General features: G+C 33.9%; 2 protein-coding genes across 5 annotated transcripts; one reads left to right on the top strand and one right to left on the bottom strand.

Annotated features, from left to right (window-relative positions):
* The first annotated feature begins 10,661 nt into the window (after window positions 1-10,661).
* Window positions 10,662-17,074, top strand: LOC130991690 (cullin-1). 4 transcript variants are annotated; one of them, XM_057916043.1, is made up of 20 exons: window positions 10,662-10,877; window positions 11,853-12,044; window positions 12,135-12,234; window positions 12,515-12,700; window positions 12,791-12,838; window positions 12,918-13,121; window positions 13,295-13,372; window positions 13,531-13,620; window positions 13,713-13,793; window positions 13,894-13,956; window positions 14,507-14,542; window positions 14,623-14,709; window positions 14,796-14,945; window positions 15,028-15,083; window positions 15,171-15,291; window positions 15,381-15,542; window positions 15,668-15,811; window positions 15,934-16,152; window positions 16,248-16,415; window positions 16,503-17,074. In XM_057916043.1, exons 2-20 carry the CDS (start codon window positions 11,905-11,907, stop codon window positions 16,602-16,604), a joined length of 2,235 nt encoding a protein of 744 aa, XP_057772026.1. In that variant the 5' UTR covers window positions 10,662-10,877; window positions 11,853-11,904; the 3' UTR covers window positions 16,605-17,074. The 4 variants fall into 4 exon arrangements, with proteins under 4 accessions (XP_057772026.1, XP_057772027.1, XP_057772028.1 ...); XM_057916044.1 differs by lacking the exon at window positions 10,662-10,877 and adding an exon at window positions 10,892-11,000; XM_057916045.1 differs by lacking the exon at window positions 10,662-10,877 and adding an exon at window positions 10,937-11,122.
* Window positions 17,075-21,961: 4,887 nt separating this feature from the next.
* Window positions 21,962-24,504, bottom strand: LOC130991689 (protein SRG1). The gene is made up of 4 exons (XM_057916042.1): window positions 24,007-24,504; window positions 23,670-23,917; window positions 22,490-22,817; window positions 21,962-22,403 (listed from the first exon to the last, which is right to left on the bottom strand). The coding sequence occupies exons 1-4, from the start codon at window positions 24,391-24,393 to the stop codon at window positions 22,155-22,157; spliced, it is 1,212 nt and encodes a 403-aa protein (XP_057772025.1). The 5' UTR covers window positions 24,394-24,504; the 3' UTR covers window positions 21,962-22,154.
* Between the last annotated feature and the right edge of the window lie 2,316 nt (window positions 24,505-26,820).

The following is a 26,820-nucleotide window of genomic DNA, read 5'->3' as shown; positions in this document are numbered from 1 at the left end:
TCTATGTTATTAGTGTGATTTATCATTTTGCCTTTGATATATAGTGTTAAAATAAATTATGAGCATAAATAGTCATTTGCGCATATATAAATAGACTTTCTGCCAAAAAGTTGAACAATAAAATAAATTTTGCACATAAATATAATTTATGCCCATAAATGGATTCGCAGAAATAGATTTGTGCACATAATCCATTTGAATTAATCCATCAAAGTCTATTGCGCATGATTCAATTGTTTCTAATAGTTTAGGAAATTAAAGGAGCTCGGGCGAAGTTGTACTCTGCGCCTCAGTGTTTGTACTCGTGCTCGTCTCTTCAAAAGTTGTCTCTCAAAGGATGTAACCTTGAGATTCCCGTGAGCAACACTGTGAGGTGGAATCAGCTGCGGTATCAAAGGATCGACGGGTATGAGCTCGGTGGGGATTTGATTAAGCATGTTTTGGCGGGGAGCCCGCAGTTGGAGGTGTTTGTGTTGTACTCCCTCCATCCACGAAATGAGTACCCATTTGTGGACGGCACGAGTTTTAAGAAATGTATGGAGTGTAGTGTGAATAGTTTAAGGGTCCCACTTTTTGAGTGTATTAATTAAAGAGATGTGTGGGGTACACTTGCCAAAAAGGGAAATGGGTACTCATTTCGTGGACGGACGAAAAAGGAAATATGAGTACTCATTTCGTGGACGGAGGGAGTATCTGATTGAGAATTATGAGAGCTTGTGTATCCAATCGAATAGTTTGAAGAATTTTTATATGGAGAAGTATTTGTATTCTGATCACGATGATGCGTCTCTGGATTCAGAGCTGACAATCTCGACGCCAAATCTTGAGAAATTGGACTTGGCCGGGATTCCGTATAGTAGGTGTTCGATGAATGTCCCGTCTTTAACTCGTGCGAATATCTTGTTTTCTGGGAATGATTTCGTCGGAGAAAAGTTGATGCAGATTCTTCCGGCCATCCGACATGTTGAACGGGTCGCGTTAACGGATTGCTGCGCTAAGGTTTGACAAAAACTTATTTCATCTTATAAATACAAGTCACAGTTAATATAGAAACTTCTGCCTCTAAACACATAAATTTTGACACGATTGTCAATTGGAGTGATAAAGGCATGTTTGATAACTCGGTCTGCATCTAATCATTTAAATAAGTGATTATTTATCTCAAAGTTGGGTGGATTACTTAATCACTCATCCAATCTTATTTATCTCATCCACCAAACTAAACGGCAAACGCCTCCTTGGTGTATTACTAGTTAAGTCATGTAGAATTGTAGATATTTCAACAGTGTGAAAAGTTAAAATAATTGGGAGTTGGTGTATTTTAATTCATGTGTAAAACCAGGGCTACCCTTTTGTTCTAATTTCTTGATATGTGAATATAATATGAGTTGTTCTCGATATGGAAGCAGGCGGTGGGAGCTATGTACAACGTGTATATGGTTTCGCCATTTTCGAATGTGAAGGTGTTGTTGCCTCTCAGTGGTTGTTTGAAAGAAGACGAACAAATAGTGCCTCTTTTTGAGATTTTTCCCGAGCTCGAGTGTTGGTAGGTGGCGATCGAGCTCAAAACAGAGCTTTTCTGCATTCGTCCATCAAGAGTTTAGCACAATTATTTGATTGGGCGTCTACAACGACCACTCATTTCTACTTTGCACACGTCTATCAACTATTTTCTTAAAGCTCATGTCCACCAAAAATGCTACACTCTTGATGGATGGAGATACTACTACATATTTCTTGAATTGCAAATGAATCTCAACAATTACATGACTATTTTATAGAGTTCACGATATATAATAGATTCATGAATGCATGAAATTTTAATATGCCTAAATACATGGATACATGAATAAGTGGATTCATGTATTTTCTCTAATGGATGTACAAGTTTATAATTTAACATGGAGACCTTGGTTATTCAACACGAGATCGCAAGAAACAGTTTCATGGCGTAGTGTCGATCTAGATTGAAGCAAAACTCTTCGATTTCTTCTTCCTGCGGCATCTTTGGACGGTGGACGTACGGTTATATATATTGATCTCACCTAAGAGGGTATTTGGGTGAGCTTATAAGCTATTCAAAACAGCTTATAAGTTGTTTAGGAGTTTATAAGCTCCTTCAATGTATTTGACAAAATAATTAAGCTCTTAAACAGCTTATAATTATAAGCTCTCCGAAATATAAGTTTATCTACTCCAACTTATTTTTTTATAATCTTATATGCAACTAATATTTTTCAACTATAATTTATTATTTTCATCATATATTATTCAAGTTCATTTCTTTTCGATTTTCTCTCTCTAAAAAATATTTTCTCTCCCTTTAGCAAAAAATTCTCTTCTAACTTATAAGCTCAATTATCTAAATACGCTCAATTATCCAAATACTTTGACAACTTATAAGCTCTTAAAAACTACATCTTATAAGCTCTTGAAACATCTTAGGGTGGTGCATTACTTTAATGGAAAATGAGACAATACATATATTTTCATCCTTTTTTTTATAATCTTAACATGCTTATTACTATATGACAGAAAATTTTCTCCGGACATGATGGAATATTTTTCGGGCAGCTCATTTTCATTTATTTTCTCTCCAATGTTGAATAATAAGTATTATCTTTAGATAATGGTGTGAAAATATTTTCTAACATTTTCAAATGTTTTCATATGATAAAAAATATATATATAATATTTTCTGATCTTTTCTTATCTATTATTTTCTAGTGAAAATTTTATCGCTAAAGTAAATTCACCCTTAATGTTTTGTAATGATAGCATTTTGCTAGCTATTTGCTTCATTTTGTGAATTAATTATACATATATATATGTATGTAGGGAGAGGTTCAGGAAAGAACCATAAATAAAAGAAGACCGGAGAACCATTTTCAGCCATTCGATCATCAAGATCTACGGTGGATGCATCATCTTGTTGGATGAATGCAGATCCTGGGTTCGAATCCTGAATGGAGCATTTTTTTTTTTTTTTTAGTGCATTAATTTTAACAGCGGGTGCATTAATTTTTACAGTGAATGCATTAGATTTGATGGTTCTCCCGTTCTCACAAATAATGTAGTTCTCTCTATAACCACACCCTATGTATGTATGTATATATATATAAGGTTGGGTTATATAGTGAGAATGACTATTTTCGTAAAAATAGAAATAACAATAAGTCAATATAAATCTATGAATAAGCTATTTGTAATGCACGAATAGCCATAATTCATCTAAAGTGGTGAAATTCCGCCCCCTCCAATATTCGAACCCATATTTGAGTGGCTATTTATATATTGCAAGCGGTTAATTAATTCACTTATTCGTTGTTCTCATTTCACATGATTAATTTGAATATCTGACGTTTCAGATTCATTCTCATTTTTTTTACCACATTTAGTCATTGTCACTTAATCATTTATCTATCTCTCACTATATATATATATATATATATATATATATATATATATATATAGAGAGAGAGAGAGAGAGAGAGAGAGAGAAAGAGAAAGAGATTTAAATGAGAATTTTAATTTAAAATGAAAACAAAGAATCATTCACAGTCCTTCGCTCATGAAAATTTATGGTGAAATGTATGATCGTGATGGATGAATAGATCACCTAAATCTTAGAGGGGGTGGAAATTTTAGAGTTAGGTTCTCATTGAATTTAATTTCACAGCGGATATAATAATTTTATACAACTAGTATAGTGTGCTCAAATCTTACAATAAAATATACTAATTTTCACGATAACCAATCTTTATATATATATATATATATATATATATATATATATATATATATAGGGGGCCGCTCCAATGAGACCCCCTAATTTTAGTGAGATCTAGGGCACGATCTGGTGCGTTTATTTTATCAATCATATGGCTGATATTGTATCTGGAGGGTGATTTTTTTTCGCAGGATTCGAATCCTGGAGAGAGCAGAATATTTTAAATTTTGTTATTCATCAGTATATACTGCATTGTTCATCAGTATATACGGCCCTGTTCATCAGTATATATGTCTTATTCATTACGAATTTTTTAAATTTTATTTTTCATCAGTATATACATCTTATTCATTAGATATACGTTTTGTTCATTAGTATTATATGTCTTATTCATTGTCCTAGTGTTTCACAAAAAATATGAGGTCTCACTGGAGCGCGCCCCTATATATATATATATATATATATATATATATATATAGGGTGGTCAGTTTTTACAAAGAACCCCATCCCCCCCCCCCTCCTATAGATATAATAGAGAACAAATCATATTCATTCGTTCCTTAGAAATACACAGATGAGATTAATTGCAAAAAATAGATTAATAATTATTTATTTTATTGAAAATGGTATTATTCGATCGAAAAGGTTAGTGTGGTAATTTTCATTTGCAGTGATTCGTTCGACCAAATCAAATCCCACAATACTATCATTTTCCATTTTGGATGTTGATCTTATTTCAATACAATAATTTTTTTGCTCAGATTCTTCGTTCATTTCTTTCCATGTTGATTGAACTTGCTTTGGTATATACTACGAACATGCACACATAGTTGAGTGAACGTTTTTCATTATTTCGAATTTAGAGTATGTCCGTGTTGAACGTATGTTTTGAACTTACAAACAAATAAATAAACCTAGACAAAAATTATGCAACATTTTATGTTCACGAACGCATTCACAGAAGTTCAATGAATTGGCAAGTATGTTCATAAACGTCTTTGAACAAAAAGTGGAACTACAGAAGGGGACGTATCTTGCGTGATATGTTTTAATGTGAATGAATTGGGGAAGATGGAAATGGGTGAGTATGAGGTTGGGGAAGATGAATAATGTGAGGAAAAGGGGGAGAAAGGGGTTTAAGGGGTGAAAAACCCGACTGGGGCCCACTTGGGGAGGCTCCGCCCTTTTCCCGCGGTCCTGGCCCGCGCCCGCGGCCGGCAAACGTGGGGGAGAGTCAGGGGACCCGCGGTCCCGCCCCGCGGCCGCGGGTGGTGACCGCGGGTGTCTACTGGAGTCGGGGCAGCTGACCCGCGGTCCCACCCCGCGGCCGCGGGTGGTGACCGCGGGGTACTGGGCGTATTGTTGTTCGCTAATATTTTCACCACGCCGCAAGTATACGGGTAGTTGTAATATATGGAAGCAAGGTCGTATCCCACAAGGATTAGTAGTTCAATCTAGTGATTATCCTAATTCATTATGCTAGAGCTATTTAGACTAAACAAGGAGGTGAGTGGTTTGATTAACTAACAAATTCAAAGACAAAATAAGAACAATCAAACAAAGTGGATTAATTAAGTGATGAAGGTGGTTTAGGGATTAGGCATCGATGGATTAGCAATGGACTTCAAATTAGCTCAATATTAGTCTTGATATTCCTATTTATCTAGAGTGATCTCCCCACTAGTTCTAGCCCCCTCCCGGACGACTAAAACGGTAGATTACGGGTCATAGTTGCCGTCCCCGGTCAACTTCTAACCTATAACTCCCAAAAGCACAAAGGATCGGTAAACTCTCACCCAACTCTCAACCTCCCGGTTTATTGAGTCAATATGTTTCAAGCTCCTAATCTATTGTGATTATCCTCTCCCGATTCAAATCACAAATTAGAAATGCAGAGAAAGTGGCCAACAATCCATACAAGAATTAAAGCTAGGGCTTGAAAAGATAATAACAAGGAAATAATCAAGACATATATTAAGCATAATAATCAATCCATCACATAATCAACTAGCCTAATCCCCAAACCAATGGGGCATTTTATCCAAACATGTTCACAAACAACAAACCAAAATCAAAGAAATACATAAATGAAAGAGAGAGTAAGAAGTGACAAATCCTATTAATGAGCTTTCTTCAATCTTCTCTCCTCTTCAATGCCTTCAATCTTGGTAAAAAGATGTGGTAATGGAGGCTAGGGTTTGGTGTGAATGAATTGGGGAAGATGGAAATGGGTGAGTATGAGGTTGGGGAAGATGAATAATGTGAGGAAAAGGGGGAGAAAGGGGTTTAAGGGGTGAAAAACCCGACTGGGGCCCACTTGGGGAGGCTCCGCCCTTTTCCCGCGGTCCTGGCCCGCGCCCGCGGCCGGCAAACGTGGGGGAGAGTCAGGGGACCCGCGGTCCCGCCCCGCGGCCGCGGGTGGTGACCGCGGGTGTCTACTGGAGTCGGGGCAGCTGACCCGCGGTCCCACCCCGCGGCCGCGGGTGGTGACCGCGGGGTACTGGGCGTATTGCGCAGGCCGCTCGTTTTGCTCCGTTCTCCCTCGTCCGGACTCGGATTTGGTCGCCGTTTGCGCTCACGGATTCCTCTCGAGACGTACTTCAATCTCATATCTTCAAAATCCTCCAATTAATCATTGATGGTTCCTGAAATTACTCCAAAACTACACCAAGATATCAAATCTTCATAAAACTAAATATTCGGGCACAAACAAGCATTCACAAGCAAAACATGAAGGGAAATGACAACAAAACATGTGGAATTGAGGTACGAAAACCATGTTTGTCAATATATATTTATATATGTATTCCAAAAATCAAATGGATGAATATATTAAGAAGCTTGATCTCATGGGAGAAACTGAAACAAAGTCGGGAATATGGATGGCAATGGGTCGGATCTGGATCGAATCTCATCAATACCAGATCTAGATCTGCCCCAGATCCGACGGATCTGAAAATTTGTGATCCAGATCCAAATTCGTCAGATCTACGGGTCCACATGACTAATAAATTCAAAACGAACGGATTCACAAAGTCATAAAATCAACAACATCTAGTTTCTAAGAATATAGAGTAATCAAATACATATTTACCCTCAAACAAAAGAAACACACATATTCCTTTTCAGCTCACGTGAATCAATATAATTTTATAGTTTAGAACTTGTATTATTTGATGCAGTTTCTAGGCCGCTGAACTTGCGACTAAGGCGTCGGACGGGTCAACGACATTGGCGACGAATGGTGGCGGCGAACGGTGGCCAGCGATATGAAGACTACTTAGTGTTTGGTTGTAAAATGACGAGGGCAGCCAGGCTGGGAGAGAGGCGGACTCAATGTTGGAGAAACTAGGGTTTCTATAAGTTTTAATTTCTAAATCACTTTTAAATATAATTTGTGTATTGTTTCTAATTTTTAATATATTTAATATTATTAGTAAAATAAATATAAAATATAAAAAATATATATTAAAAAAAAAACGGATCCACGGATCAGATTTGGGCCGGATCCGGATATAAAATTTCAAGATCCAGATCCAGTCCAGATTTTATGAGTCCAAAAAATTGAGATCCAGACCCTAAAAAATGGATCTAGATCCACGGATATGGGCCGGGTCCAACATCCATTGCCATCTCTAGTAGGGAATAACTCCACAAATTAGAGCATCCACAGCGGGACCCGATAGGGGGGACTCGAGTCACCCCCAAAATCGGGTCGCCACTGCAGCGGACGATGACTCGAGTCACCCCCAAAATGTGTGAGGCGTGTGTTTACACGCACTTATTTTTAAAAAATAAAATAAATAAAATCAGATTTTAAAAAATTGGGTTGTTGCCCATTTTGACCAACACACTTTTTTTTTTGAAAAAAACGGCCATTCGACCATTTAAAAAAAATATTATTTTTTTTTCCTTTTTTTCTTCTATAAATTTTCTTATCTTCTTCTTCTTCACATATTTTCTCCTATCTTCTCCAATATTCTTCTTCTCTCTATCAAACTCTCTAAAAAAAATGGATCCCCACAATCCCAATTGGTACGACTTAAATTAGGTTTCCGAATGGCACAAGCAACGGGTGGCGGAGATCAAAGCTCGGCGAAGGGCCGGTGGAAACTAGATAGGTTTTAATTATGTAATTTTTATTATGTTTTTAGGTTTTAATTAAGTAATTTTAAATTATGTTTTTAGGCTTTTTTTAATGTAATTTTTAGGATTTTTAACATTAATGAAGTTTAATTTTAGGTAAATTGTGTTATTTAAATGTGTGCAATTAAAATTAAATGAAAAATACAAAAATCAAAACTAAAAAAATCATGTCATCCCACTGCAGTCTCCTTGACCCAATGTGGTCTTCCCTCTATCAGAGCAGCTATCAGGTCATCCCCACTGTGGATGCTCTTAATCAACATAAACAGAATGATTCAAATCAAGATTAAATAATTGATCAGCAACAAAATTAGCTATTTTTCTTCTATATTCCAACTGAATTTCACTTTCTCAAAGTCTGGAATGGCCAACTTGATATCGCGAATGACACCTCCGGCAAAAGGCAAGTCATTAACGCTGCTAAACCAGTAGCTTTTGTTGATATATTTTTCAAAATTAAAATTAATAGCTTATTTAAGATTAATTATGTCAAAATAGATTGGATGGTGTAAGTATATTATGTATTAAGAGTAGCTAGTGTTGGAACAATTTGGTTATAAAAAATTTAATAAATACTATTGCGGTTAAAAAATTAAATAAACTTTTATAAAATTTATTTTATATATACTAGCTCTTTGTTTCACTTCAAGCCTCCAATTTATTTGATTAGTCAACATTTGCTTGGCATTGCTGGTCCAATATTAATATTATTCCTAGTCTTATTGTTTATATATAGGGTTAATGGCTAGAAAATACACGAACTATTACCGAAGTTACATTTTATACATGACCATAAAAAATACTCCCTCCGTCCCGCCCAAGATGCTACATATTCCTTTTTGGGCCGTCCCAACGAAGATGCTACATTTCTATATTTGGCAAAAATAAGGAATTTAAACACTTAATTAACACTAATTAAGTATTTCTTTATTACATTATATCTCCTACTTTATCACTTTATTACCTTCTCTCTCATACTTTATCACTTTATTACCTTCTCTTTCTTACTTTATATTAATTTCTCTCTCCTACTTTATCACTTTATTACCACACACTTAAAACATTAATCTACAACTCCTTAAATCCCGTGCCGAAGAGCAAATGTAGCGTCTTGGCCGGGACGGAGGGAGTACTTTGTTATGTATGACACGTAGTGGCCGATGGTTTGCACTTTCTATTTACGCTGACAGACAATCGTTAGATAAGATTTTTACCTACAACGACGTACCATGTCATCCATTCATTTTGAACACGTGAAGAGCCAGTAAAGATGAATATAGTTGGAACAATTTGGTTATAAAAAATTTAATAAATACTATTGCGGTTAAAAAATTAAATAAACTTTTATAAAATTTATTTTATATATACTAGCTCTTTGTTTCACTTCAAGCCTCCAATTTATTTGATTAGTCAACATTTGCTTGGCATTGCTGGTCCAATATTAATATTATTCCTAGTCTTATTGTTTATATATAGGGTTAATGGCTAGAAAATACACGAACTATTACCGAAGTTACATTTTATACATGACCATAAAAAATACTTTGTTATGTATGACACGTAGTGGCCGATGGTTTGCACTTTCTATTTACGCTGACAGACAATCGTTAGATAAGATTTTTACCTACAACGACGTACCATGTCATCCATTCATTTTGAACACGTGAAGAGCCAGTAAAGATGAATATAGTTGGAACAATTTGGTTATAAAAAATTTAATAAATACTATTGCGGTTAAAAAAATAAATAAACTTTTATAAAATTTATTTTATATATACTAGCTCTTTGTTTCACTTCAAGCCTCCAATTTATTTGATTTGACTCTGGTGGTAGTCAACATTTGCTTGGCATTGCTGGTCCAATATTAATATTATTCCTAGTCTTATTGTTTATATATAGGGTTAATGGCTAGAGAATACACGAACTATTACCGAAATTACATTTTATACATGACCATAAAAAATACTTTGTTATATATGACACGTATTGACCGATGGTTTGCACTTCCTATTTACGCTGACAGACGACCGTTAGATAAGATTTTTACCTACAACGACGTACCATGTCATCCATTCATTTTGAACTCTAGAGCCAGTAAAGATGAATATACTCTTCAAAATAAAGAAAAACAGACCTAAAAAAACAAAACTACATCTTTGGATGTACAGAAAAAGACTATTTTACCCTTTGTTATGTAAACTTAATAAATAGTGTTCAAATTTTCTTGTAAACCAAGCTCTTCTAATTCGAATACAATGAAACACTGGACATTTGAGTTTTACTCCATAACTCTTGTAGTTGGCCGGATTTTATAGTGAATTTATCATCTCTCACATCATAACTTCCAATCATTTACATTTCGACTACATTCACATGTCTGTTTTAGTTAATGGTATCACGAATTTAATGTTGAGCCTAAAATCCAACCCAACACAATAAAAATTGTTAGACAAGATATTTTTGTTACAACCTCAATATTCGAGTCTATCATTAATATAATTTAGTATTTAAATTGATATTTACTGCAATTAATTTGTACATTGTTCTTAAAAAAAAAAGATTTCTCTCCCTATATGATGATATTCTATTAAAAATTCATAATTGAGCTCAAACAAATAAACAATTAAGATACCATGTAAAGTGTATAACACATCATTATTTACTTACACTTTTCTTAAACGTATGGTAATCATAAAAAAAGAGAAAAAATTATACCAAATGAATTACGAATCTCAATTCACAGTTTATATATATATAAACTTTATCAAATTGATATTATTATCCAAAATTCCAAATCCCAACAGGTACCTGGTGGTAGCACATAAAATTTCGAAAAGTTGAGGGGTCAAAAATGAAAAACGGAAACCTCAGTATACGATTTGAAAAATACTATAATAAACAAAATCAAGAAAAATGAAGATATGAAAAATAAGAAAACGGAAGGGGAAAACTAAAAAGATCGAGAGCGATTCACATCCTACCAAAGTCTCTCTCCCTTCAGGTAGGTCTCTCTTTCTCTCTCTATATATATTTGCATATATATACACGATTATATATACTGTATGCGTCGACAGGCCGTGGATTTTTTTTTTTATATGTCGGTGTGGTAAAATTGTGTGTGCGGGTAATATATTGTGCGATCGGTCTTGAGTTGTTTGTGTGCTGGTTGATTGTCGATAATTAGATTGATATGAATATCCTTTTTCCGGATTTAAGCTGATTCAAAATCGAATTCCACGTTTTGGGGTTAGGTTTTTGCTTGATTTGGCTCGATTATACTTCTATTTTAGGGTTTTGTTTTCTAATTATTGGGGTATTGTACTGGGATTGTTATGGAAATGACGTGTAACTTTCTTTTCTTTTCTTTTTATTATCAATTTTTTGTGGGGTTTTTTTACGTATCATGAGCTGAGTTGTTTTTATTTGTTTTCTTTCAATCATTGCGGGTTTTGATTGGAAAACTTGAGTTGTTGAGCCTCTGTTTTATGATTATACTGTTATTGAAACTTTTTAGAATAGAAAATATTCTAGGATATGCTGTTACCTTCCTGTTGAAATGAAATGGTGTGATTCTTTATCAAGTTTTGGCCTTTTGTTATATATTGAGTTTCTCCTTCCATTGACTGATGTGATTGGTCGCGATGGTTGTGCATTATTGTGGGTTAATTGCAGTTCTTGTTGGAGTGTGTGGGTTGCCATATGTACTCTCTTATGTTATGTTCATTATTTTTCTTGTTATTTCATGATTCATCTTTGTTGTTTGATTGATTAGCTTCTGTAGACAGAGAGAGAAAACTATTTTTATCCGACACGCATACGTTAGCATGATTCAAGTAGCCTCAACAAAATTATTACTTGATTTCATTGAACCTAATGTCTTAATAATTTGTTTTTGGTTCCTCTTTGGTTTTGATTTAAGAGTTATCAGTTGTTTCTTGCTTTGAATTGAGTTTTCTACTTGTGTCTATCATGGCAGGTTTTGAATCGTTTTAAGTGGTGATAAGTATTCATCTTGTCTAGCACAGAAGATGACTATGAACCAGCGTAACACGATTGATTTGGAACAAGGATGGGATTTTATGCAAAAAGGGATCACAAAATTGAAAAATATTCTTGAAGGGCTGCCTGAGCCCCAGTTCAGCTCAGAGGACTACATGATGCTCTACACGTATTATTCAGCACTCATTATTCTTATATTGTTGATAGATTTTTATGTTGTTGTCAAGTGTTTAGGAGTTTCCTTGATTCTAATTTACAGGACAATCTACAACATGTGCACTCAAAAGCCCCCACATGATTATTCTCAACAATTATATGACAAGTACCGGGAGTCTTTCGAAGTGTACATTACAACGACGGTAAGGATGAATTCAGATTATTTTTTTATTGCATTATAAATAGTTTTATCATGTGCATGCATCTGGAAGTGGTTATTGTATTTTGGTTCGTGATTTTGGAATATTTTTGTTTCTGATGTCCGAGCTAGTTTCTGAAGTTGCTTATTTTATTCCTAAATCAAAATTTCATGGGCTGTATTATAGTATTCTGAAATGGTGTTTGGAGCATTAAAATTTTTGCCTCAGTTATCTGTTTAATTTCCATCGATTAATTTTTCCTAGTTTATTTTTTCTGTAAAAGGTTCTGCCTTCTTTGAGGGAGAAGCATGATGAGTTCATGCTAAGGGAGCTTGTAAAAAGGTGGTTAAATCATAAGATCATGGTGCGATGGCTTTCAAGATTCTTCCATTATCTTGATCGGTACTTTGTAGCCAGAAGGTCACTTCCAGCACTTAAGGAAGTTGGTCTGACATGCTTCCGGGACCTGGTAATCGATTTTCACCTTCAAATTGGCTTTTGAAAACTCAGTTGCCCCTGGCTTTCTATCCTTCTACTCATTGCCGTACTTTTTGTTTAGGTATATTTGGAGTTATCTGGGAAAGTCAGGGATGCTGTTATTTCTCTGGTATGTAATATTGCTATTTAGCATAATTTTTGTGTATGTTTTCCCCTTTTTGGTGTATTAATATATTTATTTTTGATAGATCGACCAAGAGCGAGAAGGGGAGCAAATAGATCGAGCTTTGTTAAAGAATGTATTGGACATCTTTGTTGAGATTGGAATGGGGCAGATGGATTATTATGAGAATGACTTTGAAGCTGCAATGCTGAAGGACACAGCAGCTTACTATTCTCGGAAGGCTTCAAATTGGATCTTAGATGATTCATGTCCTGATTATATGTTAAAGGTTCTTTTTCTAAAAAAAATGTTCTTTTTTTATTCAACTGAAATTTGTGGCCTCTGAAAGTAGACTTGCACATGCTCATTACCATGATAATATTACTATATTAGTCAAGATTGTGAGTATATCGCTTGGAAACTATTTTCTGTTTAGTTCCTAACTATCTGTCTAAAATCTAGGCTGAGGAGTGTTTGAAACGAGAAAAGGACAGGGTTGCTCATTATCTTCATTCAAGTAGTGAGTCAAAGTTGCTTGAGGTTTGTAGTTCTCCTTAATGACTGTTGTAGACATTGCTCATATTTTAATCCAACTATTGGAATGTGTGCTGTGCATGGTCCACATGGGAAGTCCTTTGAATCATCAGATTCATTTTTTGTCCGTTATAGCTGTCTTTCATATATTTCTATTCAAACAGAAAGTACAACATGAGCTCCTCTCTGTGTATGCCACCCAACTACTAGAAAAGGAGCACTCTGGTTGTCATGCTCTACTGAGGGATGACAAGGTACTTACTACTTGGGCTACATAGTCAATTGTTGTATTTATGTTTTTTGAGTTGCTATTATTGTTGCTAATCCCAACATTTTCATCCACTAGGTTGACGATTTGTCAAGGATGTATAGGCTATTTTCAAAAATACCTCGTGGTTTAGAGCCTGTTGCACACATTTTTAAGCAGGTTTGTGATATTTTTGTTTTAAGTCAATCGGTACTCAATTTTGTTGTAGTTGTATTTGAACTATTGATGACTAACACTAGATTGTATCCCAAATTCACAGCATGTTACTGCTGAAGGCACAGCTTTGGTTAAACAAGCTGAAGATGCTGCAAGCACCAAGAAGGTCAATCTAGTTTTTTTTTTTTCCAATCTTTATGTGTTACTTTGCTTATGAACAACTGTTGTAACTTGGGTAAAGGGTCATGTTTGATATCTCCTATTTAGGTTTTGAAGGTTCCTTTTATGTGTAGGAAAATCACCTGCAAAGTCAGTCTCTCAAGCACATTTTGTTTGATATAGTGATCTAGTTGTGAATCAATTTTCATTATGAATAATATTACTATCTTATGCCAGTCTGTTTTATAGTTTCCATTTGACTCTTTCTCACTATATATTAAAAGTGAATATGACTTTTAAAAATGCTGTCCATTAAAGATTTGGTATTGATGATAATATAATTCTTATTCCTAAGCTGCAATTTCACTCTCAGAGAAAACGGTCCATTTTAATTGGTATGTTAAATGTAACATGAACAGACTGTATAGGAATTGTAAGACAGCATTTTAGTCCTTTGTGTTTATTTTGGCAATATAATGTACATGATGAATACTTTTGTTTCTGAAACTAAATATATGTGCATCTTTTTCATATAAGGAATCTCTTTTTTTTAACAGGCAGAAAAGAGAGATGTTATTGGATTGCAGGAGCAGGTACCACTATTTTGAATTCTGTTATTATTATCGTCGTCTATGGTTTCACATTTTGGAATGAAATCATTTTTGTAATCCAGGTATTTGTGAGAAAAGTGATTGAGCTGCATGACAAATTCATGGCATATGTGAATGATTGTTTCCTAAATCACACGCTTTTCCACAAGGTTACAATTCTAAAAGTTATTCATCTTTGTATTCCTCTCTACTGTAGTAATAAATCTAGAAGTTAATTTTATTTTATGATACATAGGCTCTCAAGGAGGCCTTTGAAGTTTTCTGCAACAAGGGAGTTGCTGGAAGTTCTAGCGCGGAACTTCTTGCCACATTTTGCGATAACATTCTCAAAAAGGGTGGAAGTGAAAAATTGAGTGATGAAGCTATAGAAGAAACTCTGGAGAAGGTTTGTTTTGTGATGTAATTGTTTGCATTTATTGGTTTATCGCATGTTTAAAACTGTGATTGAGGTCATGAGTGTTGTTCAGGTTGTAAAACTGCTCGCTTACATAAGTGATAAGGATTTATTTGCTGAATTTTATAGGTGAGTTTCCCTTGGTGATTGGAATAATGTTTCTTAGTTTTAAGTACCGATTTATATCGTTACTCTGTCTGCTGCTCTTTTTGACAGGAAAAAACTCGCACGACGTCTGTTATTTGATAAAAGTGCAAACGATGAGCACGAGAGAAGCATCCTAACAAAGTTGAAACAGCAATGTGGTGGCCAATTTACCTCAAAAATGGAGGGAATGGTTAGTTTCGCAATATTGCTTACGGTGGTCTATGAATCAGCAGTCCTGTTGTAAGATGTGCTTTTTTCATTTCTTTTGTAATTTTCCAGGTAACTGATTTGACCCTAGCTAGAGAAAATCAAGCTAGCTTTGAGGAATATCTCAGCAATACTCCAAACGCAAATCCAGGGATCGACTTGACGGTGACTGTTCTCACAACGGGTTTTTGGCCTAGCTACAAGTCCTTCGATCTTAACCTTCCTGCTGAGATGGTATGGTTGCACTTCCGAATTCTCACCCCCAACACCCCCCAAGAAAGCACACTATTGTCCTCTTCTGTGGAATCCGCCCTGCCACTAACATGTCGTTCCTTTTTGTGCTTGGATTTTTGTTCTAGGTCAAATGTGTTGAAGTGTTCAGAGAGTTCTATCAAACAAAAACAAAGCATAGGAAACTTACATGGATATATTCTTTGGGCACGTGTAACATTAATGGAAAATTTGAACAAAAAACAATAGAGCTGATTGTGACTACTTACCAGGTAACTTTGGCCGGACAGTTGTCTTCTTATATTCCCTGATTTACGGGACTGGTCTTTGTAATATTCTTTTTTTTAGGCCAGATTGATCTTAGTAATATTGATCTTTAATTTTCATTTTTCAGGCTGCTGCACTGCTACTGTTCAATGCATCGGATAGATTGAGTTATCAAGAAATCATGACCCAGTTAAATCTATCGGATGATGATGTTGTCAGGTTGCTTCATTCACTTTCGTGCGCAAAGTATAAGATTTTGACTAAGGAGCCGAACACCAAAACAATTTCTCCAACTGATGTCTTTGAATTTAATTCAAAGTTCACGGACAAAATGAGAAGGATCAAGGTACACTTGCTCCTCTATGCGTGTGTGTGTGTGTGTGTGTGTTAGAGAGAGAGAGAGAGACGACGATTATGAAGCTAATTAATGTGTAAATGCAGATCCCTCTCCCCCCTGTGGATGAGAAGAAGAAGGTGATTGAGGATGTTGATAAGGACAGACGATATGCCATTGACGCCTCAATTGTTCGTATCATGAAGAGTAGGAAGGTCTTGGGATACCAGCAGCTAGTTATGGAGTGTGTCGAGCAATTGGGCCGAATGTTCAAGGTACTTAAGTGATGTAGTTGATTTTTTACTTTCCTGTTTCCCTTTAGGTTCTTGCCCTTCACCCAGATTTAACTTTGCAACATGCAGCCGGATGTCAAAGCAATCAAGAAGAGGATCGAAGATCTGATCACTCGTGACTACCTTGAACGGGACAAGGACAACCCCAACTTGTTCAAATACTTGGCGTAAATCCGACCCTGCCGATGATCAAGCTTGCAACCGTGAGCACAAATATGGAGACACTCAAACGCACCAACCGAGCTCCGACTACTGTACAGTTTTCTGCATGTTTCCAGACTTCTGCAAAGGGAATTCTTGTACATTTTGCCCTAGCCCTGGTCGGGGAACGACTGTCCCGACAGATTGGTTCCGTGACGAAAGTGAGACAAAAATAGCTTTTCCTGGATTCCTTTTGTTAACAGCTCATGCATGTTTATTTCATCTGGATAACTTGTTTTGTTGAGGTTGGGTTTTCTCTCAAGTAAGTGTAAAGATTTGTTTAGTAAAAGCAGTCTTCCTGTGTCGAAGCTTTCTTGCTGATTTTGTATTAGCTGCGCGTGAACCTTATTTCGAGAAACACTACTTACCTATTGATTCTCAGTGTGTATAATTTTCTATTTCTGACGCCATTTATGTTAATGTTACCCTCCTATTTCTCATACTGTTTATGTTCTTCCTAATTTCTGTATAAATTGCGAAACTTTGTCGTTTTATGACTTTTATCTATGTTGGCAGTTGTGTGTCATTTTTGGTGGTTCGATTGTGTGCAATTTGACATCAGACATCACTTTTGGGATAATAACACTAACTTTATTTATTGGGCTAGAACAATGTATTGATGACCAATTAACGCAATTCATGAGATAAACAAGTGTATTTTCTTCTTTATTCATCATGATTTTTGTTTGGTGAAAGAATAAATAATTATTTTTCTTTATATCAATAATTACTTTTTGTTACAATAATAAGTACTTAATCAAAATAAGTACATTGTCACACCCTTCACTTCATGCCCTCCGTTGTTCTGTCGGTCAGGATTGATTGCAAAATACTCCCTCCGTCCCACTTCAATTGGCACTTTTGAAGTGGGCACGGAGATTAAGAATAAAGGATAAAGAGTGTAAAGTAGGTAGGGTCCACTTCTTTTATGTGTGTAGAAAAAGTGAAAGTGCCAATTGTAGTGGGACAAAGAAAAAAGGCAAATGTGCCAATTGAAGTGGGACGGAGGGAGTATGAATTATTTAAAGTAACTATTATTGTAATGAAAAGTAATACTCCCTCCGTCCCGCTAAAGTTGGCAACATTCGTTTCGGCACGGAGATTAAGAAATTGAGTGTTATATGTTTTAATAGAGTGTGGCCTACAATTGTTGACCAAATTAGTGAGTAATTGTTGACTTAATTAAAGTAATTTTGACATTTTTAGAAAGTGGCCTACAATTGTTGACCAAATTAGTGAGTAATTGTTGACTTAATTAAAGTAAACTTTTGCCATTTTTAGAAAGTGACCAACTTTAGTGGGACACCCAAAATAGAAATGTTGCCAACTTTAATGGGACGGAGGGAGTAATCGATATGAAGAAAAGTAATATTTTTAAAATATTATATTTCTTTATATCAATAATTATTTTTTTTATAATAAATAATTAATTTTATGACCTGCTTCCGACCGTCTTTTCCGCACACTTGATCTCACATTAGGCCAACTCAGCACTTAAATAAGTTGCACAAACTTATTTTATGTAAATATGTTGCGAAATTAAATTATAGACGTACAAATTAAGAGGCAAAGTCGCAAAAGTAACTTATTGGGTGAGAATTTCCATCATAACTATTGATAATGGAAGATGTCAACCTGCAATTACATTTGTATATTTTATATTATAGGGCTCTCTTTAGTGGGTTGGCAACTGAAAAGCACAAACATCACGTTTGATTGTTTGTTTTCTTCCCTCGAATATGGAACATGATTTCATCTCATTATGATGACGACAACTAAATTAAATTCTCAATATAATAGTATCAACGGCAAGAATCCGTATTAGATTTTCTAGAATGATATGATCTTATTCTCATATTTTAAATTGCAGAGCTGTAGAAAATGCCGCCATGTAACCTAGGTTCATTTTATACTCTCTTCGTTCCATAAAAATGAGTGTGAATTTTCTATCGAGCCGTGACCGCACTTCTTTCTGTGTTGTTTTTGTTTTAAAACTTTGTCGTTTTGAAACACTTTATTTTATCCCCTTCATTTTCCCTTTTTTATATTTGTTTTTTGTTTTGTATTATCCAGAAGTATACTCAGATTCTGTTATATAATTCGTAAATTTATTTTTAACCTAAAAGTAGTTATGATATAAATAACTATTAAATAAAATGATTATCTATAAAAGTAAAATTTTAAAATGAAAAGTATATTAAATAATCATAATTATAAAAAACAATCATATAAATATTGATTAACAAAACAAAAGTGAAAATTCCAAAATGGAATATAATATAATAAATCTTATAAAAGAAAAAAAAGAAGAGGAAAAGTGTGCCAAAACGGCACAATTTTAGACTAGAAATAGAAACGGGATCTCACTGTTCACACACAGGAGATCGCAATGATGGGTCCATTGTGATTTGATGGAAATCTAAACTAAAGTTCTTTTATAAGTTGAGTTGCGAACGTCAATGGTGTTGCAACTATGTGAATGAGATTTTTCATAGCGCCTGTCAATTTTTACACTGTTTACATGCTATTAATAGCTTCAACTCTACTTCTATTATAAAAATTCAAACCTTAGTCTTGTTTCTAGTATATAAATTTTGAGGATTTTTTAATTTCTTTGTACGCTTGTGTAAGAAAACTTTGGTTCCTATATACTCCCTCCGTCCCGCCCAAGATGCTACATATTCCTTTTTGGGCCGTCCCAACGAAGATGCTACATTTCTATATTTGGCAAAAATAAGGAATTTTAAACACTTAATTAACACTAATTAAGAATTTCTTTATTACATTCTCTCTTCTACTTTATCACTTTATTACCTTCTCTTTCTTACTTTATCACTTTCTCTCTCCTACTTTATCATTTTATTATTACACACTTAAAACATTAATCTACAACTCTTTAAATCTCGTGCCGAAAGTAAATGTAGCGTCTTGGCCGGGACGGAGGGAGTATATAGGATTGTAAATGAGTAGAATTATTCGTGAGCTAGATTCGATTAAAAATTATTCGAGCTAGTTAAAGCTTGTTAATTCTCTAATTACTCTAAAAAAATGAGATCCTCTATATATAGTGAGATCTTAGATTAATTTGTGGGTGTTGATTTCATTTATCTTATGGCTGACATTTATCTAGAAGGAATTTTTTTTACCATGATTCAAATCTTGGATGGAGCGAAAATTTTACCAATTTATTAAATATTTTTATTCATTAATATATACTGTCTTATTGTACACTATATACTGACTTATTTATTATACTCATAATCTTATAAAAAATAACAATTTCACTGAAGTGCACCCCTATATATATATATAGCTTGCAACCAAGACAAGAAATAGGGACTATGCAAGTACATAACAAATGTTGTTAGTCATAAAATCATTAAAGCTATCAGCCACACTTTTCATGTGTGATGATGATAATTTGATAGTAATACTTAATTAATCCCTGAAAGATATATTTTTAGCATACTAGAAATTCTTTAATGATAGTGGCCCTTCTAGTGATGTATGGTGGAAAATCTTAACTCTTCAAATCCACTACTTTCACTTCATAGTAAAAAAAATCTATGCTAATCATTACCTTTTTCAACTATTTTAAACCATAAGACACTATTTTGTCTCAATAATTCACATTTCTTTGGACATATGTCACAACAAAAAGTTGCTCTTATTCATGTTACTATGGCATTCGTGCACTGTATATTTGTAAGCATTCATATTCTATTATTGGAGCATCGCTAAAGTCCGCGATTGGAATCTTTACCATCTTCGAAAATTGTAGTACCACTTTTTTCATTTTTATCTATTTTTTAAAAATATATTACGTTTATTTTGAAACATAACCTCACAAAATTCTTTATATTTTATCCCTTAAAAATATTACACCTATTCTTCACTCAAGTCTACCAAATATTTATAAAAACTCATGCTGCCACCAAGTGATACATTTATCAAAGACGAAGAGAGTATTATATTATAGTATGCGCGTGTGATATACTCCCTCTGATAGAACAACTACCAACACCTGAGGAGTATTTCCTACATCACCCTCCACTCCGCTTATAACTTCCCAAAAAATAGAGCACACACATTAAAAAAAATATAAATAAATAAATGAGGAGAAAATAGTGGAAAAATAAATGAAGATAAAATAAATGATGAGAGAGATAAATAAAATATATTAAGTACTCTCTATCCTATAAAAACATGTCTAGTATGGGATGGGTGTTAAGAAATCTTGTAAAGTGTAGTGTGAGTGGAGAAATGGTCTCACATTGATTGTGATGTTTAGTGGAAAAAAAAATTATGCATATTTTTATGGAAGATGAGAGTAATTTTTTTTTTAGACTAAGATATTATAAATGGAACGTGTGAAAAAGAATTTGAAGTGAAACCGAGAATATAATTCTAATAAATGACGAGATTAAAACATGACAAGAAACGAGAGAAACGAACTAACAATAAAAATCCAAGACAAGTTGCTCAAATTTAGTGTCAATTGACAATTATACACCAACTTGACGCAGACAAACATGATTGTGGGCTCTCTTCCTCCACTCACAAAAGCTCTCCAATCAATCAATGGAAGCCTGAAATTAACCATTGATTTTTTTCCTTTTTCTTTTTATTTTTCTTCAACCTTTTGTAGTGAAAAACATGGTGTCAGTGAATGGTGATGCTCCAAGATTTGTTCTCATTATTACATGCTACTTTTTCAAACATTGGAATCTGGTTAGGACAAACAGTGAAAAGTGATCAACTTCTGTAGGAATCTTGCACATTAGCCCTTGATTTGTAATAAAGCACTCACAAATTCAACACTCTTAAGAAAAAAGAAGGGTTATTTGCAATTTAAATTGGGGTCATTTGCAATTTAGGCCCCACTTTTAAAATTTAGCAATAAAAATCAAATTTTTAATATTTTTTTTTGTATTTTATACTAATTCAATTTTTAACACGAACTTAGAATTGAGATTTAGATTTCCATTCGACGTCAAAATTAAAATTGATCGAGAGCTTCTAAAGTCCATTATTTATCGTTAATTTCATTAATATTGAATGTTTGAAATTACAACTATATCGTCCCAAAGCCTTAACACCATACCAACTTTCGACTTAGTTCCTTAATCGTCGACAGTGAAATTCACAACACATGAAGATAATATAAATTTCAATCAATTTTAAATTCCAACTCGAATCTCATGTAACAAATTGGAGAGGTCTAAATTGCGAAGAATGTTAAAAGTTGGTTCCTTTTTGCTAAATTTCAAAAGGTTAGATAGGTCTAAATTGTAAATGACCTCAAAAGTTGAGTACTAAATAGCATATAACCCCAAAAAATTATTTATATATATCAACCAAATTCCAAATAAAAATAAATAAAAACCTTGACTTGAACATCAGAACACAATAGAACTGGACATGTCTATTACATCAACAACATCATATTCACAAGTCCTAAAACATTCTTCACAACTTCAACACATGAAAAAAAAAAAAAAAAAAAAAACAACAACTTAATTAGTTGACAATCTTAGCAAATTCCAACCCCTTCTTCCCCTGCAGCTTGTTAGTAACATAGTGTTTGCTATACTCTCCATGGTTGTATGTCCTATACTTGCAAGGATTATTCTCATCTACAAACTCGTGCAATGGACCGAGCTCGATATCGTAGCTCGGAGCATAAAATGTCACTATAGATAACCTATCCTTCTCCTTGTGAGTCACTGCTCTATGCTCCACACTCTTGTATCTCCCATTAGTCAAAACCTTCAAAAAAAAGAATCTTAATTATGAACATGAAATGAAGATTTTTAAAAAAAAAGAGTAAGTTGTTGTAATAGGAAAATATATACCTCAATTGTATCTCCAATGTTGATGACTAGAGCATTTGGGATGGGCTGAATTGATATCCATTTACCATCTTTCAGTATTTGGAGACCAACTGAGCTGCCCTTCGCCTGTTGCAAAACTGTGAGGGCACTACCATCGGAGTGCGGGCTTAGCCCTAAGACGAGGTCCGGCCTCGGGCAAGCCGGGTAGTAGTTCATCCTCACTGCTTGCACAGCCACACCAAACATCTCCTCAAAAACATCCTCTTTTAGTGCAAGTGTTGTGGCTATGTGTTTCAGCAGATTCTTGCACAGTAACCTTATTTGTGTTGAGTATGTGTCAACAGTCTCACTATCAAAAAACAATAAAGACTGTTACGATACGATTCAAAAAAAAAAAAAAAAAAACGCACACAAATTGGTTACCCAGTTCGCCATTATATGAGATAAGGCGACTATTTAAGAATTTTGTCGAAATTGACTAAAACACCCTTTATAGTAAAGGGAACCTACTTTTAGCATTTGATTGTCGTTCGTGTGGCTAGTGAAGAATACTTTCAGGCTCCATAACTCAACACAGTCACATTTATTAAGACTATATTATACAATAAATCTATGCAGCCACATTGTGGTCACTGGTCACCCACAAACTAGTATAATAAGAAAAATCTTGATTTATTTAATTTATTTTTTAAATAAAAATAGGATTTAATTATTTTATTATATTCTCTACATTATAGTACTATTTTTTTTATATTTGTTTTTTGCATTTTTATTTTTAATTTATTTTTTAATAAAAATAAAAAAGATATCAAAAAATTGCAAAAAAAATAACTACAATGTAGAGAATATAATAAAATAACTAAATCTTATTTTTATTTTAAAAAATAATTTAAATAAATTAAATTATTTTTTATTTAAGTAAATTGTGAGTGGCCATAATGTGACTGGACGTTTAGCATCACTCTATATTATATGTCTCTTTGTGTGTGTGATGCAACTAAGACACTTAATTAAGTACTATTTCCCACTCGATCTCTCTGTCTCTCTTCCCCTCTCATTGGACACTATGAGAGAGACATACACAAAATCTAAACATAAGTACTTTTTTTAGTCCAAGAACTATTCAGACAACAAAAATGGCACACACAATGAGAAAGGAAGGCAGAAAAGAACTCAACACAGTAATAAAAAACTAATTGACCTGAAATCTGCTGGTTTAGATGGCCAGAGCTTTGGATTCCTAATGTAGTCTGGTATAACACCAAGTGCAAACATGTTGCACCAATCCAATTTCTGATCTTCAGAGAAGATGAAGGCCTGACCATAACCTTGTACAGTACCAGGATTCATGGGATACTTCTGCTTCTCCTCCAAAGGCATCTTGAAGAACTCCATAGCCACTCTCTCTATCCCCTCAACCAACTCCACATCAACCCCATGATTCACAACCTGCAACAAACAAAACATTTATAAGAAAAAAAAAAAGATATACTACTTTTTTTGTTTTGTTTAGTTTTCAAGAATGCAAGAAAACACACCTGAAAGAATCCCCATTCTTGACAAGAGCTCATGAGCTTGTGCATTTCATCACTGCTTCCTTTGTGGAGTTTTGAGAGATCAATGACAGGGATGGTGTCTGAGCAGAAGATGGCCTTGTCTAGGGCCGGCCTCTCCGTGGTGTCGCGGATGAATCTTGCAGGGATGTGTGAGGATTTCCCACCTCTTCTTAGCTCTTGAACATCATCTATGTGGCCTACTTTGATGCCTGAGATTGGAGCTGGAGCCATTGTAAGAGTGGGAAAATGCTGAGGAAAAATATGTTTGTTTTTTTCTTTAAGGTGGTTTGATGCCTTGATGAGGAGAAGGCCAGTATTTATAGATGGGAGGGATTGGTAGGGGTCCAAATGGCTGGACTTTGTATGCATTCTTGTAACTTTTTCAATAATTTTGAAACAACAAAATTTTGGCAAAAAATAGTGATCTTGGTAATGGCCATTGTATTATGGGCATGATTCTTGAAAATTCTTTAATGGGACAAGTGTTATATCATTGTATTCTGTAGTTATACCTTAGTTAAAACGAGGGTGTTTTTTTAGTCTAAGTTGACGTTCATTTTTCTGATCAATTTGAAATCATGTCATCTTTTTTATCGTCGATTAAAAAGATTTGATATTTATTTGCAAATTATGGTTTGGAAGTGGGGATCGAAATTAAAAATAGATATAGTAATTTATTTTTCACGTACCCAGTTAAAAAAAAAAGTTATCATCTATGCATTATTATGCTTATGATTATTGGAAAATTTGTTGATGGGACAAATCATCTTAATTCCAAACCTTAGGGGGGTGTTGTCAAATCTAGAACCGTGATAACATTTCAATAAGGCAAATAGTAATGTTTTATTGAGACGAATAAGGCAAATAATGTTCGAGTTACAACTTGTTTAAGAATAAATTAATATTTGAGTTACAGCTGCTAGGGATGTGAAGGTTAAGTATCGAATTAGATGTTGAGAGAAATTAATTTATCATTTTTTTTTTCACTTTTTGACGTATTTTTTATCGAATGAAATGCGAGTCAAAGTCAAGCAATTTGATTCATCTAGTTAATCTACATAAAGGGAAAATGAATGGTAATTAATTAGAGATTGTTTGGTAAAAAGAAATGGGGAATAAATGAATTTGGAATCTCTAAGGTTATGGCTACAAAATATCACATATGCTTTTAATATGTATATATATTATATACATGTGATTTGGGTTATGGAGAGCAAGTGGTGGTAGTAGGGGCCAAAAATTCCCCATTGAACTATTATTGTGTGTGCCTCCATTTCAACAGACCAAATCAAGTGATTGATGTCATCATCTTCTTTCTTCTAATTTCACACACACACACACACACACAGTGATTGATGCCATCATCTTTCTTGTTAATCAATCTCATTAATTGTGTTGTGATTAATGTTGTCTAATTATGTATTTTCTTGGTCTTGCCATAAATAATTTCTAACCGTTAAAATTTATATATGGTCCCTAAATATTGTCCTCAAAGAATAAAAAGGTTAAGAAATTTAATATTAAAATAATAATTGATGACAATTATCGGTGGCCCCATGGAATTTAATTGCGCCATCATGGCTCATGGGAGGAGGGGAAGATACCTTAGTGTTGCATCAAACGATTGTGACATTAGATTTTTTTAATCATTCAATTTCTTATTACACATTTTCAGTTTGAACGACGAAGAGACAATTAATTAATTCTCCAGTGAAACGTAATTTTCTGATTTATTGCTATAGGTTTCACTTTTTATTTTCTCGCAGCTATTTCTTAAATGCTTTTTACACAACCATCGGTGACTTTGTCACCAAAGTCATGAAAAAAGACAAAAACCTATAATTATAAAATAAATCAAAAATATATAATTTTGTGTGACTTTGATTGGCTAGCCAACCCAATGTCATGAGAATGGCATCGCCATGTGGCACTCTTTTATTGGTGCCATTTAATTATATATTAATATATCTTTTAATTTTATACTATAAAATAGAAAAATAATTAGGTCATATGAATGTCACTAATGGGAGTAGAAATAAGATAAAAGTTGGGTTGGGTATTTTAAAGAGAGAGAAATACATATTTTAATTGGGATTGGGTTGAGGGAAAGTCACTGATAGGGATAGTCAGATAAGAGAGAGAGAGAGAGAGAGCTGAAGAAATACGTACCGTTTTGCATTTTCTTTTCTGCTTTTTAATTTGTCACAAATTATTTCACCTGTAACCTATAATCATACTTATTCATACATATGAGACGAGCATGATAGTACTAATAACTTTAGCAAAATAAATTAAAAAAAAAAAAACTAATTTTGATACATATAAAAGAAAATCATCGATTCGATAGAATATATGTTAGGATGCTACAGCCGGCAAACTCAAGGAAAGATTAGAAATTTATTTTAATATACAATTTATATATAAAAAAATCCAATCTTGAAACAAAACTTGGAATAATTAGTACAAAATTTTGATAAGAATAATAGAAAGAGAAATATATTGCAGTCATGAAAAATCAAATGTACTTCTTAATATAGCTTACATAAATCAGATCTGATTTATTGGTCAATATATTGCAGTCATGAAAAATCAAATGTACTTCTTAATTTAGTTCCATTTTCTGAAAACGTGAGTTTAAATATAAAATCATGTATCCATAAAAATAGTCCAAAATCTTAATTAATCGTTACTTTATATTTCAGTACTAGAAAAGTTTATGTGAAGAAAAATGAGCATACAAAAGCTATATTCAAGAACGTTTCAAAAAAAATGTCAAAAAAAAGAAGCTATATTCAA

The sequence above is a fragment of the Salvia miltiorrhiza genome, chromosome 7 (assembly GCF_028751815.1).
Source record: "Salvia miltiorrhiza cultivar Shanhuang (shh) chromosome 7, IMPLAD_Smil_shh, whole genome shotgun sequence".
Taxonomy (NCBI): Eukaryota; Viridiplantae; Streptophyta; class Magnoliopsida; order Lamiales; family Lamiaceae; genus Salvia; species Salvia miltiorrhiza.
This window is presented reverse-complemented; position numbering and strand designations above follow the sequence as displayed.

Coding starts and splice junctions, on each gene's coding strand:
- LOC130991690 (XM_057916043.1), top strand. CDS start 11,905: ATGACTATGAACCAGCGTAACACGATTGATTTGGAACAAGGATGGGAT. Junction 12,701..12,790: donor TGACATGCTTCCGGGACCTG/GTAATCGATTTT, acceptor CTTTTTGTTTAG/GTATATTTGGAGTTATCTGG. Junction 13,957..14,506: donor ATGCTGCAAGCACCAAGAAG/GTCAATCTAGTT, acceptor TTTTTTTAACAG/GCAGAAAAGAGAGATGTTAT.
- LOC130991689 (XM_057916042.1), bottom strand. CDS start 24,393: ATGCATACAAAGTCCAGCCATTTGGACCCCTACCAATCCCTCCCATCT. Junction 22,818..23,669: donor TCTAAACCAGCAGATTTCAG/GTCAATTAGTTT, acceptor GTTTTTTGATAG/TGAGACTGTTGACACATACT. Junction 22,404..22,489: donor ACATTGGAGATACAATTGAG/GTATATATTTTC, acceptor TTTTTTTTGAAG/GTTTTGACTAATGGGAGATA.